Source organism: Corvus moneduloides, chromosome 15, assembly GCF_009650955.1.
Source record: "Corvus moneduloides isolate bCorMon1 chromosome 15, bCorMon1.pri, whole genome shotgun sequence".
Classification (NCBI taxonomy): domain Eukaryota; kingdom Metazoa; phylum Chordata; class Aves; order Passeriformes; family Corvidae; genus Corvus; species Corvus moneduloides.
The window spans coordinates 7,364,134-7,376,963 of NC_045490.1; the positions used below are offsets into that span (position 1 = coordinate 7,364,134).

At 44.7% G+C, this 12,830-nt stretch overlaps 1 protein-coding gene across 1 annotated transcript in view; it reads left to right on the plus strand.

Moving 5' to 3' along the window:
* The first annotated feature begins 1,842 nt into the window (after positions 1-1,842).
* Positions 1,843-12,830, plus strand: part of ADAMTS2 (ADAM metallopeptidase with thrombospondin type 1 motif 2) — a 177,581-nt gene continuing 166,593 nt past the window's right edge. Inside the window, exons 1-2 of the mRNA XM_032124871.1 lie at positions 1,843-1,968; positions 2,927-3,288. Coding sequence (XP_031980762.1) covers positions 1,881-1,968; positions 2,927-3,288 — 450 coding nt within the window. The 5' untranslated portion in view covers positions 1,843-1,880. The remainder of the gene's footprint in view (positions 1,969-2,926; positions 3,289-12,830) is intronic.

Here is a 12,830-nt window from a genome sequence, read left to right on the forward strand (position 1 = left end):
TTTGACGAGTCATATACAAATAAGAACTTTGATTTCAAATGTAGAGGGCCAACCCCTCTCCATTTCAAGTTTTTGTGCAGAAGTTATTTCAATTTGAGCAGGATGGGATGGATGAAACATAAAAAAGCCACATCATCAGCTTAAAATACAAGTCCAATAAAAATGAAGTTGGAACTTTACCAGCTGTGTACTGATGAAAGCATATGAGATTTTAAGTAAGAGAAGCTGCTCAATATGGACTCAAAACCAAACCAAAACAAAAAAAAAATGAGCCAACAGAAACCAAAAGGAAGAACTGGGAGAGGCCTGGTGCAGACAGCAATTCCAAATAGGGGTAGTTTGAAAAGATAAGAAAAGGGAAGTTTTAATGCAATGTACAAGTTGATCTACCTCATAATTCAGGATAATCTTTCCCTTTTTATCCTTAACCTAAAAAATGTGAAAGCCAAACCAGAACATCAAACAGAAATCATATACTGCCATAACTGATCAGGGCTGGGGTCCATAAAACCTCACCGTGGGCACAGAGCAGGACTGGCTTGCTGTTATTTTTCTTCTATACCCTTCATTTATATCCATAATACAGGGGTGGAAGGTAATAGCTGGACCCTTAGTCATAAAGGAGCAAGAATAGTCAAGGATACCCAGGAAAATTCCTTGGCAGAAGACCAGCTTCCTGCAGGAAGCCATTGCCTGCAGCTTTCCAGAGAGGTCTAACACATGCAGATACAGTGAAAATCAGCCTGGGGTAGGTAAGGCCGTGGGCTGGCAGGGCCAGAGGAAGCACAAGAAGGGCTAATAAGATTCTGCAAGGTTAAAGAGTAAAGTGGTGAAAACAGCAGATGATCCCAGGAATGTAAAAGCCGAGTAAATATATACATTATCTGAAGGGAGTAAGTGGTATGGCATTAATCCTGGCCATATGGAAACAAATATAACTTGTTTTTTACCATAAAGGCCACTCTTGATTATTTAATTATTTTAAAATCCTTCTTCTATATTGTATTTATAGTATTCCTAAAGACTTCCAGGGTCCATCTCTCCAATTGCAGATATTTAATATAAGATTGCAGGAAGCAATTTCAGTCTTATTAGCAAATAGTCCAAAGAATTTTTCCTGTGAAATGGCTGCTTAGAGTAATTTACTGGATCAGATGAAGACCTCTGATAGTGATTTGCCTCTGCTGGTGGCACTTTTTCCATTTGGGTCCCTGCTGTCAGCTGGAAACCAAGACTCCAACACAGCTCATGCCGAGGTGCCTTAAGTTTCCCTCGTCTGTCTCTGGTGTTCCTTGACTACCCGTTTCCATATGGATGCACAGCCGGGACGGCGCAGCCCGCGGACCTCGGTGGCGGGACGCTGCCCCAGCGCCTGGGGGTTCCCGAGCGCGGCGCGGGGCGTTCCTTTTCGCCTCCGCACGCGTTCTGCCAACTCCCGTCCCCGCCGGCGGGCCCGTCCCGGAGCGGGGCGCGGCGCGGGGCGGGCGCTGCCGGCCGGGGCTGCCCGGAGCGCGGCGGGGGCGGCGCGGGGGCTGCCCGGCGGGGCGGGCGGTCCCGTCCCCGCTGCCCGCGGCCCGTCCCCGCTCCCCGCGGCCCGGCTGCGCCTTGTGGCAGCGCCTCTGTCAATCAGCCTGACTTCACTCCGCACGCCCTGTGCTTCCAGTACTATACCCCCGCCGCCTCCTGGTGTCTCTGCTTCGCTGCGAGCCGGGAGCGCGGCCGCCACTGCCGCTGCGGCTGCGGCTGGGCGAATGCGCGGGCGGCGGGGCGCGGGGCAGCGCTGAGCGGCGCGGAGCAGCGCGGAGCGGGGCTGCCGCCTGGCCCGCCCCGGCTGCGGGCAGCCCGGGCGCCGGCCCCCGCGTCGGGCCGGGGCCGCCGCGATGGACCCTCCCGCGGGCATCGCCTGTGTCCTGCTCTGCTGCGCGCTCGCCCTGCCCGCCGGCGCCCAGCGGCGCCCCGGGGACAGAGGTAGGTCTCCGCCGGGACGCCTTCGGGGCGGCTCGCCCTGCCCCGCCGCCGCCGGCCGGTGCCCGCAGCCCGCCCGTCCCAAGTCGAGGCTCGTCGCTCCGCGGCTTTCGGCTCCCCTTGAACTTCTTCTGCGGCTACTTTTGCCGGGTTTCCAGTTGTTTCCTGCAAGCGGCAGGCGGGGACGGGGACCGGGGCAGCCGCGCCGCCGGTGGGGAAGGGACGCGGGAGCGCCCGGCAGTGACAGCGCTGCGCCGGTGCCCGCAGCCCCGCGCCGCCCGCCGCCTGCCCCGCGGAGCGGGCGAGCCCCGGCGGGCAGGGAGCGGTGCCTGGGGTTCCCCGTGCGGGATGAAACACATGGCAGCTCCTCTGCCTCCTCCTCCTCGTCCTGCCCGGGCTATCGCCTCCGTCCAAAACTCTCGGGGTTCCCGCCCGCCGAGACCGCTCCCGATCGCTGCCCGTGGCGTCCCCATCACCGCTCGACTCAAACCCGCCGCACCGGGGGTAGTTTGAGGGACGTGCCTTTGCCTTGCAGGCTTGCCACCTGCAAACCCAGCCTCTACCCCTGCCCCTGCGAGCAGTCCCGAAGTGAATCAACACTGGCCACCCGGGAACCCCCAAAGTCCCCGAGGCGACCCGGTCACTGACTGGGTGTGCAGGCATGCGGGGTCCCGGCTGGATGGGCAAAAGGGAGCGGGACCCCGCTGCAGGGGCAGGAGTGCGGGGTCCTGATGGGGTGGGGAGGCTCACGCTGCCGTTTGGTATTCTGGGGAGGAAAAGGCAAGTTTGAGTGAACTCTGCACGCTTCATGCAGGTGAACCAAGTGCCTGCACAGAGTGCTGTGTCCATCTGCCTTATGTAAGTGTCTGCTGTGCTAATGAATAATGGAATAAAAATCCCGCGGCATCAGGATGTGTTTAGTTCTAGTATCTCTGTCCTCTCTTGCTTTCTCCCTGTATAGATTCAATTCTGAGGAATATAGAGGAGTACAGCCTTGTCATCCCCACCAGCACTGATTCAGAGGGCAGGTTCCTATCCCACTTGGTGTCTGGACCGCCAAAAGCACGCTTTAGGAGAGCTGTGGAGGACTTGCAACATGAAGCAGCAAATGAGCAAATATTTTACAATGTCACTGTTTTTGGAAGAGAGTTTCACTTCAGGTTGCGGCCAAACTCCAGGCTCGTGGCCCCTGGAGCAACAGTTGAGTGGCAGGAGGACTCTGAGGAGACTCATATTGAACCTCTCTATGGGAATTGCCTCTATGTTGGGGATATCACTGATCTGCCAAATGCTTCAGTTGCTATCAGCAATTGCGATGGACTGGTAAGTTACTTTTGTTATTATATCAAAGATAATTATATTAATTTCCTGCAGTCTTTAAATATAAAATGTGTGGACTGTCAGAAACTCACACCTCATATGGTAACTGTGAATGCAAATTAACTAATGTTCCCTTGTGTGGGAATAGCTGCGCTGCACCAGGCACTGCTTTACAGACAGTGGCACTAGAAGTTTGAGCACATGCTCTGAGGTAGCTACTCTGGAACAGAACAGCTGAAACCAGCATTTATGTTGATTTGTAGTAAAGTGACTTGAGGGGTCTGATGCTCTAAACCAGAGGGTTAAGTGGCAAATTCTCAGCATCCTCTTCCACTTCTCACTTCCAGCCTGCAAGGGTAAATGTTAGAAAGAGTTAACCCCAAATAATGGGCTGGGCTACCCTGAAAACAAATTTGATAGGTAAAATACAGTTTTGTCCTGGAAAATTTTAATTTATTTGGAGTCTGTTTTCTTGGATATTTCACTTGGTGAGTTTCATTGCCTAATCAAGTGATTGATGAAAAGTTGCAGAAGACTTTGTGTTTTATGAGCAAAACAGCCCCCTGTGTTACATTTTTCAAAGCTGTGTGTTTTAAAACTGGCTGCAGCTTTCTGTTCTGGAGTGCATGTTCAGCACCCAGATTATCTCTGTTTGTCCCTGACAACTGTTACACTGTCATTTGAGCTGTGATTACTGCACAGCAATTTGTTTAGTGAGAAAAGGGCTATATTTTTTTTTATAATGACCAGTTTATCCAGCCTGTATTTCCTTGCTATAACCTTTAGAGTTTGTAATTTTGAGATTGCTTAAATGTAATGCATTCTGCCTCTGCATAAAGAGCCAGTAGGAGTCATTTGTATTTCTATTTATTTAGTCATAGGAAGTTGTTCGTTTGCTGTGCCAAGAAGATGACATGTATGGAGATAGTATGGTTGGCTATCTGAGAATGGAAGGGAATCAAATACTTTTCCCCTTAGTCTTTCCTTTCCTGTGGTTTCTCCTAGCCATGTGCATTCCTGTTTTGAGAAGCAAGTTTTAATGTTGCAGTTGTTTGATGTGGACAGCTGGCTGAGGGTAAGAGAAGCACCAGGACTGAGCAAGAAGAGCCATTCAGACAGCAGAGTGTGAGCCTGCAGTTCTGCCTCGGGGGGGGAAGCAAAAGTTCTGTGCTCTCCCTATATCTAGCACAGATCATTTTGTGAAAGGCAAATTTACTTGCTCAAAATTTACTTGCTCTTTACTTTTAGAATGGGGGCAGAGCCAAAGCTCGTCTTCCTTGTTCGTCTGTGCTGAAAGGTGGAGGAAGATTCTGTTGATGGCTACTCCTTGCCTTGTGCTCTTCTCCTCAGCACAGGTGTTGACTGTAGGGGCAGGGTGGGAGCTTGTTCCTGCTTTCTTCCAGTGTTTGCCTGAGTGTGGCCTCCTTATATTTAGACAAAAGAGTTATAAAATAGAACAGTAGTTAAAGCCAAAGTATGGATGAGACTCTAAAGGTCCAAGGCCTCATGTTGCGTGTAAAAATGACAAAGAATGAGAATGGTTTATAAAATGAAGTGAAAATATAAATGAAAAGGCTTTATGAATTACTGCTCTTTTTGCATTTGTAACTTCTCAAATGCAAAGGAGTGAAGCCAGGCCTCAATTCAATGGCACTCTTAAATGACTGGAATCCAGAAAGCTACCAGAGGAATTGTAGTTTTCAATCTGGATGCCCAACCCATGCACCTGCCTTTTCCAGTGTTCTTGTTTTCATTAGAAGAAGCTGGAGAGTTGGTCTGGGTTGGGAGGTGCCACATTCTAATCTGGATGATTTTTACGTGGAATTACAACTTCTGTGGTTCTGCTAATACATTTGGAAATGGATTACTGCTTCCTCCAGGGTGCATCTATACGGTAGATGTTGCAAGGCAGAGACGTATTTTTTTTTGCCCAAGTCACTGAAGCCTTCCTGCAGGAAGCATTGCCTCAATACCTTTAGGCTGTAAAGATTTCCCTGAGATTGTGCAGTAAATCTGTTTTGGAACAACAAATTGAACTCCAGTCCCTTGGGTAGCATGTTCCATCTCTACCCTTTCCCTCCATTTCAGTTTCTTTCTTTCTTGCAGGGTGAGAGTATAAAACAGATTATCAATAGAATTATACAAACTCCAAGAAATTATACCAGTGTTTCTCCAAAAGCCACTGCTCCCTGGACAGAAATAATAAGCAAGTAACCACAGAAGTTAATACTGCATGTATGTCTCTCCCTTTACCTTTTTATTTCTTGTTTTTGCAAGGAGTATCGAAGAGTCCTGGGAGCAATGTGTTGCCAGCAAGACATACTTAGAGACCACTGAGCTGTATGCTTTTCTTGGGTTTATTGACATTTTGGAGGTGAATAAAGACATGGACAAGGCTATTCTCAACTGTTTTTCTATGCTCATTTTTTACTTCACACCTAGTTTTCTTCAGTGGGCCCAAGTATTTCCACCACCTTTTCTAGGTTATTCTGGAGATACAGATGGTGGGGCTCCCTTACAACTGAGATGTCAAGTGACAAGTGCTAGAATTTTATGTTACAAAATTGATTAATTTAATTCCTAGTATTTATTTTTGAAGTGCTTGCTTTTGAAGATGTTTTCACATCTGTCTATGCTTCTCGTGGTCTTCCACTTTGCAGCAGCCATCAGGGCTGAAACAATACTGGTGTTGAAATGTCCTGCTTTGATCTTTACATTGCAAACTTTTCTTGACTGAATCTGGTTTAAGTCAGCAAATGCATCTACCACCTTGCCAACTTCTGATGTTATTTCCTTTGAACATCCCTTTTGGTTTGCACTGTACTGCCAACTATGTCCTTTTTTCCAGTTATTGTCTGAGAAGAGTCTGGCCGATGGAATTGGTATTGCCAGATGAGAAGTTGTTGGAAGGGATTTGCATGAAAATAGTAGATCTGTGAAGGCACTTTTGAACTGTACTATAAATGATGATCTGCTGCCCTGACTGAGGAGATACTCATTAGTTTGGGTACTCACGGTTTTCTGTATCAGAAGTCAATGACAAAATGTGTTGAGCTAAAAATCAAATCTGAGGTAGATGAAGAGAACTTCTGAAGTATGCAATCTAGGTGTGTTGTCAGAACTGAAGTGGGTCATTAAAAATCATGATTGAAGAATCAAAGTTGAAGCTAATCAATATATTTTTTACAGCTTTCTAAATTATGAATGTGATTTTTACCATATTAAAAAAAAAGTACTGTGAAAGCTTTCCCACTCAAGATAAAAACACTCTGGACAACTTTTTATCATCTTGGTTGTCCTGATAGCATTCAAATTAATTCTCCACTGAGTGGGCAGAACAAGCATGGTCAGCTCTCCATGGCCTGCAGGCTGTGGTGGAAGGTCTCGTGCTTTGAGTATGTTCTTGGTCCTTGGCCAGATTATTACTTGTGGATGCAGTTGGAGGATGAGGGAGCTGGCTGTCCTCTCCAAGGGTTGTGAAGGAGAAGTGGTTGCAGGCTGCAAAAAATGCTATAAACCAAGAAAAAGTTAGGATTATGCTAATGCTTTCAGATTATTGCTGGAACTATGGGAACTCCCTTTCTTCACTTTAGCAGATGAACTCTATATTCATTTTTAGAATATTGTAGAAGAACTGTTTTTGAATCTGGATTTCTGATTTTTGATAGATACTTCTGCAGTGCTTGAGGCAGATATGCCAAAAATATCTTCTTCAGGTTGACAGGAAGGCACTATTTGGTTGTGGAAATTCAGAGGCATAAACTCCCTCCCAGTCTCCTCATGACATTTGTAGTTTGTGAGCTAGAATGTGTACTTAGACAGGAGAAACCCAGTATCAACACCACATCTGAAGTGGATAATGAGCACATGATTAACTTAGGCTGCAGTGCAGAGTCAGATGTACTGACAGGACTGAGAAGACTGAGAATCACAACTTCATAATGAACAATCAATGTGATCTGATTGTACCCACTGAAGCAAAGGAGGGAACATCAGTTTCAGTAACACATCATGATGTCCTAGTTTGGCTCCATTAGTATAATCCTCTTCCTTTTTAAAAGTTAGAAGATCAGCTGTTCAAAAATTTCACAGTATTGTCATTAAAATGGAAAGTTATTAGACAAACATATATAGAAACAGCTTTTGAAGACATCTATGGTTGTTTGTTTTCTTAATGAGCTGTAAGCATTCCATGGCTGGGGGTACCAAGACACAGACACCTTACAAGTGCAGTGGACTTGTTTCTTCTTGTGATGAACCCGGCAGGGTTTTCTCTACAACATTTCAGTCTTTCCTGTGCTCTGTGCTAACCCTCCCAAACTGTTTGTGAGCCGCCTGCTGGCTGGCTGGCTGCTTGCCCAGACGCTATTTCTTCTAGAAATGCTTGGGACACCAGCAGTGCTTTTTCGACTCATGCCCAATGCTACAGTATCTGTAGCCCTGGGCTGACCTGGGTGGGCTTGTGGTGATCTGTTTCCCTTTCCTAACCAGTCATGGATCCTCAGGAACTGGCTGGTGCTTTGGCTGCTGTCAAAAGAAGTGCACATCTGTCAGTTGTCCCAAGACTTTGTTATGTATTATTTATATTATGAGTATTTTCTTTCCTGTTTTAAATCAGAGAACAAAACCTTTTCCCTCAGTTTTTATTTTACAGGGTTGTATGCTATAATCTAATTTCTAAGTTGTAAATGTAGACACTCAGGTTCAGATCCAGACAATGGTGTTTCCTAAGAGCAATTCCAGATACCCATGTGAAATGCCCACCTTTCTCCCCTTCCTCCTGCCACCTTCCCTGCATTCCTAAAGACATTTAGACACCTTGTGAAGCCTAGCCTTGTTTAATATAGTTCTTCTTCCCTTTAAGCATGAGCTTGAACTCTTTAAAGTTACTGAAATTTTAAGGTTATTTTCTTATATACTGTCCTGACAGAGGTGCTTTCTTGGAACTGCCCACAGAGTTGAAGGTGAATCTAACTCACCTTAGATGGAACATGTAATTTACCTGGGTAAGAGGGTGAAGGAGCTGCTCACAATGAATATACCAGGAGAAGGCAGACATGCTTATATAACCGTGTTATTTTTCCTTTTAGATATCCATCTCCTGCTTTCATATGGATTTACAATTTAGTTGTGGTTCTTTTTGATCTGGTTTTTGGATTACACTGGTTTGTGATGTAGCAAAAAAGCAGAGCTCAAGGTAGCACAATATTATCTTCAAAGTCTGGTCAGGTCTAGTGCCTGACAGTTAAAACAGATGCCTGCTACAAATAATTCCAGTAATTCCTTTTCTGTATGCTAAATTCTTAGCATTTACATTATGGTGGGGTTGCATACATTTTAAGGAGATCAAAATTGGGCATATATAATCTTTTCATTTGGGAGCATTTTCTCATTAAATTAAACCAGAATCAAACCAAAGTCGCCATCTGTGGTTTTTTTTCTTTTCTTTCCCCATTTTTTTATGTAATGACAAAACTCACTGTGGGCTTTTTGCTTTTTTGAAAAGTAGAACTGTAATACAGTGGCAGAAGAAGTGAAAATAATTTCTGTGACACAGTATAGAACAAAATGTAAAAGGCATTCTCATTAAGGAAGCAGCAGCCCTTCCTCTGCAGATGATCAGTGGAATCACCATTAACCCTTTTTCAAGGGCATTTTGAATTCAGCTGGAGTCTCCACATGGGTAAGCCAAGCATGTATGTGAATTCTAGCACAATCAGAGCCTGACTGCACATCCCCATCTACACATATAATTTAAAAGACCTGTGTTGCCTGGCAAAGCAATGGAACTGTTTTGATGCCTAACCCTCCAGCATGTCCATGTTTTCACAGGACAGAGACTTTGCTTTGAAACCCATTCTCTGGGTTTCTGCTGTTGATTTTCCTGGCCAGCAAGAGCCTCGTTGGACAGTCCCTTCTGCTGTGTAAATTGCACAGGCTTTCCCTTTTAAAAGTTATGGTGTGAAACACAAAGAGTGTAAACATTATGATTCAGCCTCTGACTGGAGTAAATTATCCTCTGCTGTCCTTAAAAGAGACTCTGTCATCAGTAAATACTATTTTTTTTTTCTTTGCATCTTCTGTGCATGGATCATCTCACCTACATTTTATCTGAGAGCAGAGCAAGTAATTTCCTACATTATACAGGTGGACACCATCTGGACAGAGTATCCTCAGGCAGTCAAAACTGGCATCTTTGTGGTATGTTGTAGGCCTTTGGATAAAATATAAGTATTTCTTTATGTCCTATTTGACCTTGTGTTGCATGTCCTCATTGTAGTAGTGTCTCAGCTGTACTATACTCTTTGACCACACAAGAACTAATTTTCCAACCAGAATATTAAACTCTGTACATCCAAGGAAAGGTGCCTAGTGGCTCCTTCTGCTCTCCATCTTGAAAGACCCAAATATAGGAACTAATTTTGATAAGGTCATAATTAATTTCTGGGGTAAGCAGAACGTCTATTTTGAGAAGTCTGTCCCTCCTCAGCTTCCAAAGGTGTGTCCCTCAAAAAGTGCTGTTAGTTCACTTTCCTGCCAGCTCGCTGCTTCCTTGTGGTGTGGCGAGGGTGCTCCCTGAGAATTCAAGACTCCTGCAAATGGCAAGGCATTACCACATTTCAAGTTAGTTACATGTTTACTTTTTGCTACAGAAGGTTAAAAAATACATTTTTTGGATCAACCAGAATCCCAGCTGTTGCATGGAGCAGGACCTTTTCTCCAGAGATCATGCTACTGTTTTATTCGACCTACTTCTAAGTACTTTTTATTTATGGTGACTGTTGCTTTGTAAGCAGGTCATGCCATTACTTAATGGCACACTAGGACATTTCTCATACTGGGTCTGATTAAAACAGAACCAGGGAGCAGGTCTTGAGTGTCTTGTAGGGGGTTGCACAACCTTGCTCTGATGTACACACCCTCCTTTTTGGATCACTGTGTCCCTTTATTGCTTTCTTTCTTCCAAAGTTTCAGTAAGTTCTCTAACACATTACATCTGGTTCCTTTAGCCCCTTTATCTGAGTGTGTTTTAAATTCATCTTTGTTTGCAGAGTCTTGACACAGCGGCTTCCCAGTTTTAATAGTCTGCAAATGAAAGGCCCACATTTCACACGCTATTTTCAGCACTGTTCTATTAAATTGTAACATTGAAAAGAAGAGTGTCCTCTTCAAGTGCAGAAGAGCACATTGCTTCCCCCTATCTAAATCACAGCTTCTGTTATAGATCTTCTGAGTTATTCCCAGGTCTCAAAATGTCTGGTACTTTCTTCAGATCCGGAGTTCTTGGAGTTGTAGGCGTGAATCTCAGCATTGATGTTTCTGCTTTTTCTTCTAAGTAACTGTTTTCTGTTTAAAGGAAGTGTTTTAAAGTAAGAATTTCCCTCAAGGAAAAGACAGAGATGCCAGTTCTCTTTGTTGAAGTCTCAAAAATCATCACGCCAATGAAAAGTGTCCCAAGTATGTTGTTTTGAAGGTGTCATATTACAGTACAGATGAGTTTCTCTTTACACCTTGTGTGTTTTGTCTTGTGTGTACTTCTGAGAGGCTTTGAGCACTGGTGTGGGTTCCGTGGGCTGGCTGCCCTCCAAGAGGGGGAGGTTCATTTACTGAACATGGTAACTTCAGTATCATTTTATCCTCTCTAATCCCACAGAGAGAACCTGCCCTCACCACTGATTTATATCCTTGCTTCCCCCCCCCCCCCCAGGACTGTATCTGTTTGTTTTCCAATCTTTGCCTTGCTGGCATGGAAGTCCCATTTGTACAACTCGCTGTTACTTTTTGGTCCAGCATCCTAACTGTGTCCAAATTTTTCAGTGTTATCTTCATGTTTATATTTTTTTCTTCCTTTTAAATTGGTTTATGTAAAATTTAATGCTTTACCCCGTTATTGCTGCATTTGTGACCTGTATCTTCAAAACAAAGACATAATTAATTCTTCACTTATGCATCTCTCTGTGGAGAATTCAGAGGCTGGAATTGCCCAGTGTCCCTGGTACTGTCTGACTCTTCCACCTGCAAAGTACAATGTTACCACTTTTCTTTTGATGTGGTGAGCTATAAATACAGCTGCTTTAACTTCTTTCCTACTGTCATTCCCTTTAACTTTTCCTGTAGTTGCCACCTCTGTGTCTGAATTTCATTATATGGCCAGACTGCATTTTCCCAGCATTTAACCTCTAGCCTGGTGGACCTCAGGGAACAAATTACAATCTATTTTCCACTGAAATTAAGTGTGAAGCCTACTAATCCTGTAATGAGAAAGTCAGTGGACATCGTTGGTATCTGTGGATAAGAAGAGCTCCTTCTCCCTGTAACCAGATACAGCTAATTCATGCATTGAAGTTACTTCTCTTCACCAAGTGTGCTGACTATAGCTTGCTGTTATTGCCCTCTAATGAAGGTGAATGATTTCTACAGATTTTTGATGCAAGAAAACTGGTAGAAAATACCTGGCATATGGTGGCCATTTAAACTGTTTTTTGAAAAACATAAAATCAAATTATCTACCTGAGGTTTAGGGTAGCACAGAGCCACACCTTGATGTAGGCCCTGAGTCTTTAAGCCTTTATTAATGTGTTTTCTGATTTACTATCACTGTAAGAATAATGAAGTGGACGTGTGGAGAAGAACCTGCATGGCTAATGAGTAGGCTGGCTAATTAGCAGGCTGGCCAGCAGCTCTTTTCTTTTACCCCATCACTTACAATACTGACAAGAAGCAGTCCATGAAAGGGCAGGGGGGATTGAATTTTGTGAATGATACAGCAAATTTCTACAGGAGCCCTGATTGCAGCTCTCTCAGCCTGCTGCTGTACCTGCTTCCCAAGGTTGCAGGCAGTTCCTCTTTCACACCTGCCTGCTCCCTCTGTGCCCTGGGGGCTGCTGGGCTGCAGCAGCAGCTTCCAGCATGTCCGGTGGAGCTCTGGGCATGGATCAGCCCCCTCAGGCAAACCCATCCAAAGGCACTCTAACATCATGCACCCAGGATGGGCACTGCAGACTCAGGGCTACTATTGCACAGTTTGGTCTATGGGAGGGATTTCTCTTTCAAGATTTCTCTTTCTGAACATGTGCTTTTTTGGCATGATTTAATGAGTATTGTAGAGTATAGAATAGAGAAAGTCAAAATAATATGTTGAGCCCAACAGGAAAGGAACGCTTTCTGTCTTGGGAGTAAAACTATTTCAAGAGCTAAACACAGTAATAAACCATTTACATTTTAATTCAAATACAGTAAAATGATACCATTTAGAAAGGAAGAGGGGAAAGCACAGATTTTACTCCAAGCACTTGCTAAATTTTTGGGTTAGATATTAGGAAAAACTTCTTCACCAAAAGGGCTGTCACTCCTTGGAACAGGCTGCTCAGGGAAGTACAGATGTGGCACCCGGGGATGTGGTTTAGTGGTGGGCTTGACAGTGCTGTGTTAACAGTTGGACTTAAAGATCTTCCAAATCTTTTCCAACCTAAATGATTCTGTAGTTCTGCGATTCTAATTTCTCTGCTCTGTCCCCCATATGCAGAAGGCAGAACTAACATCCA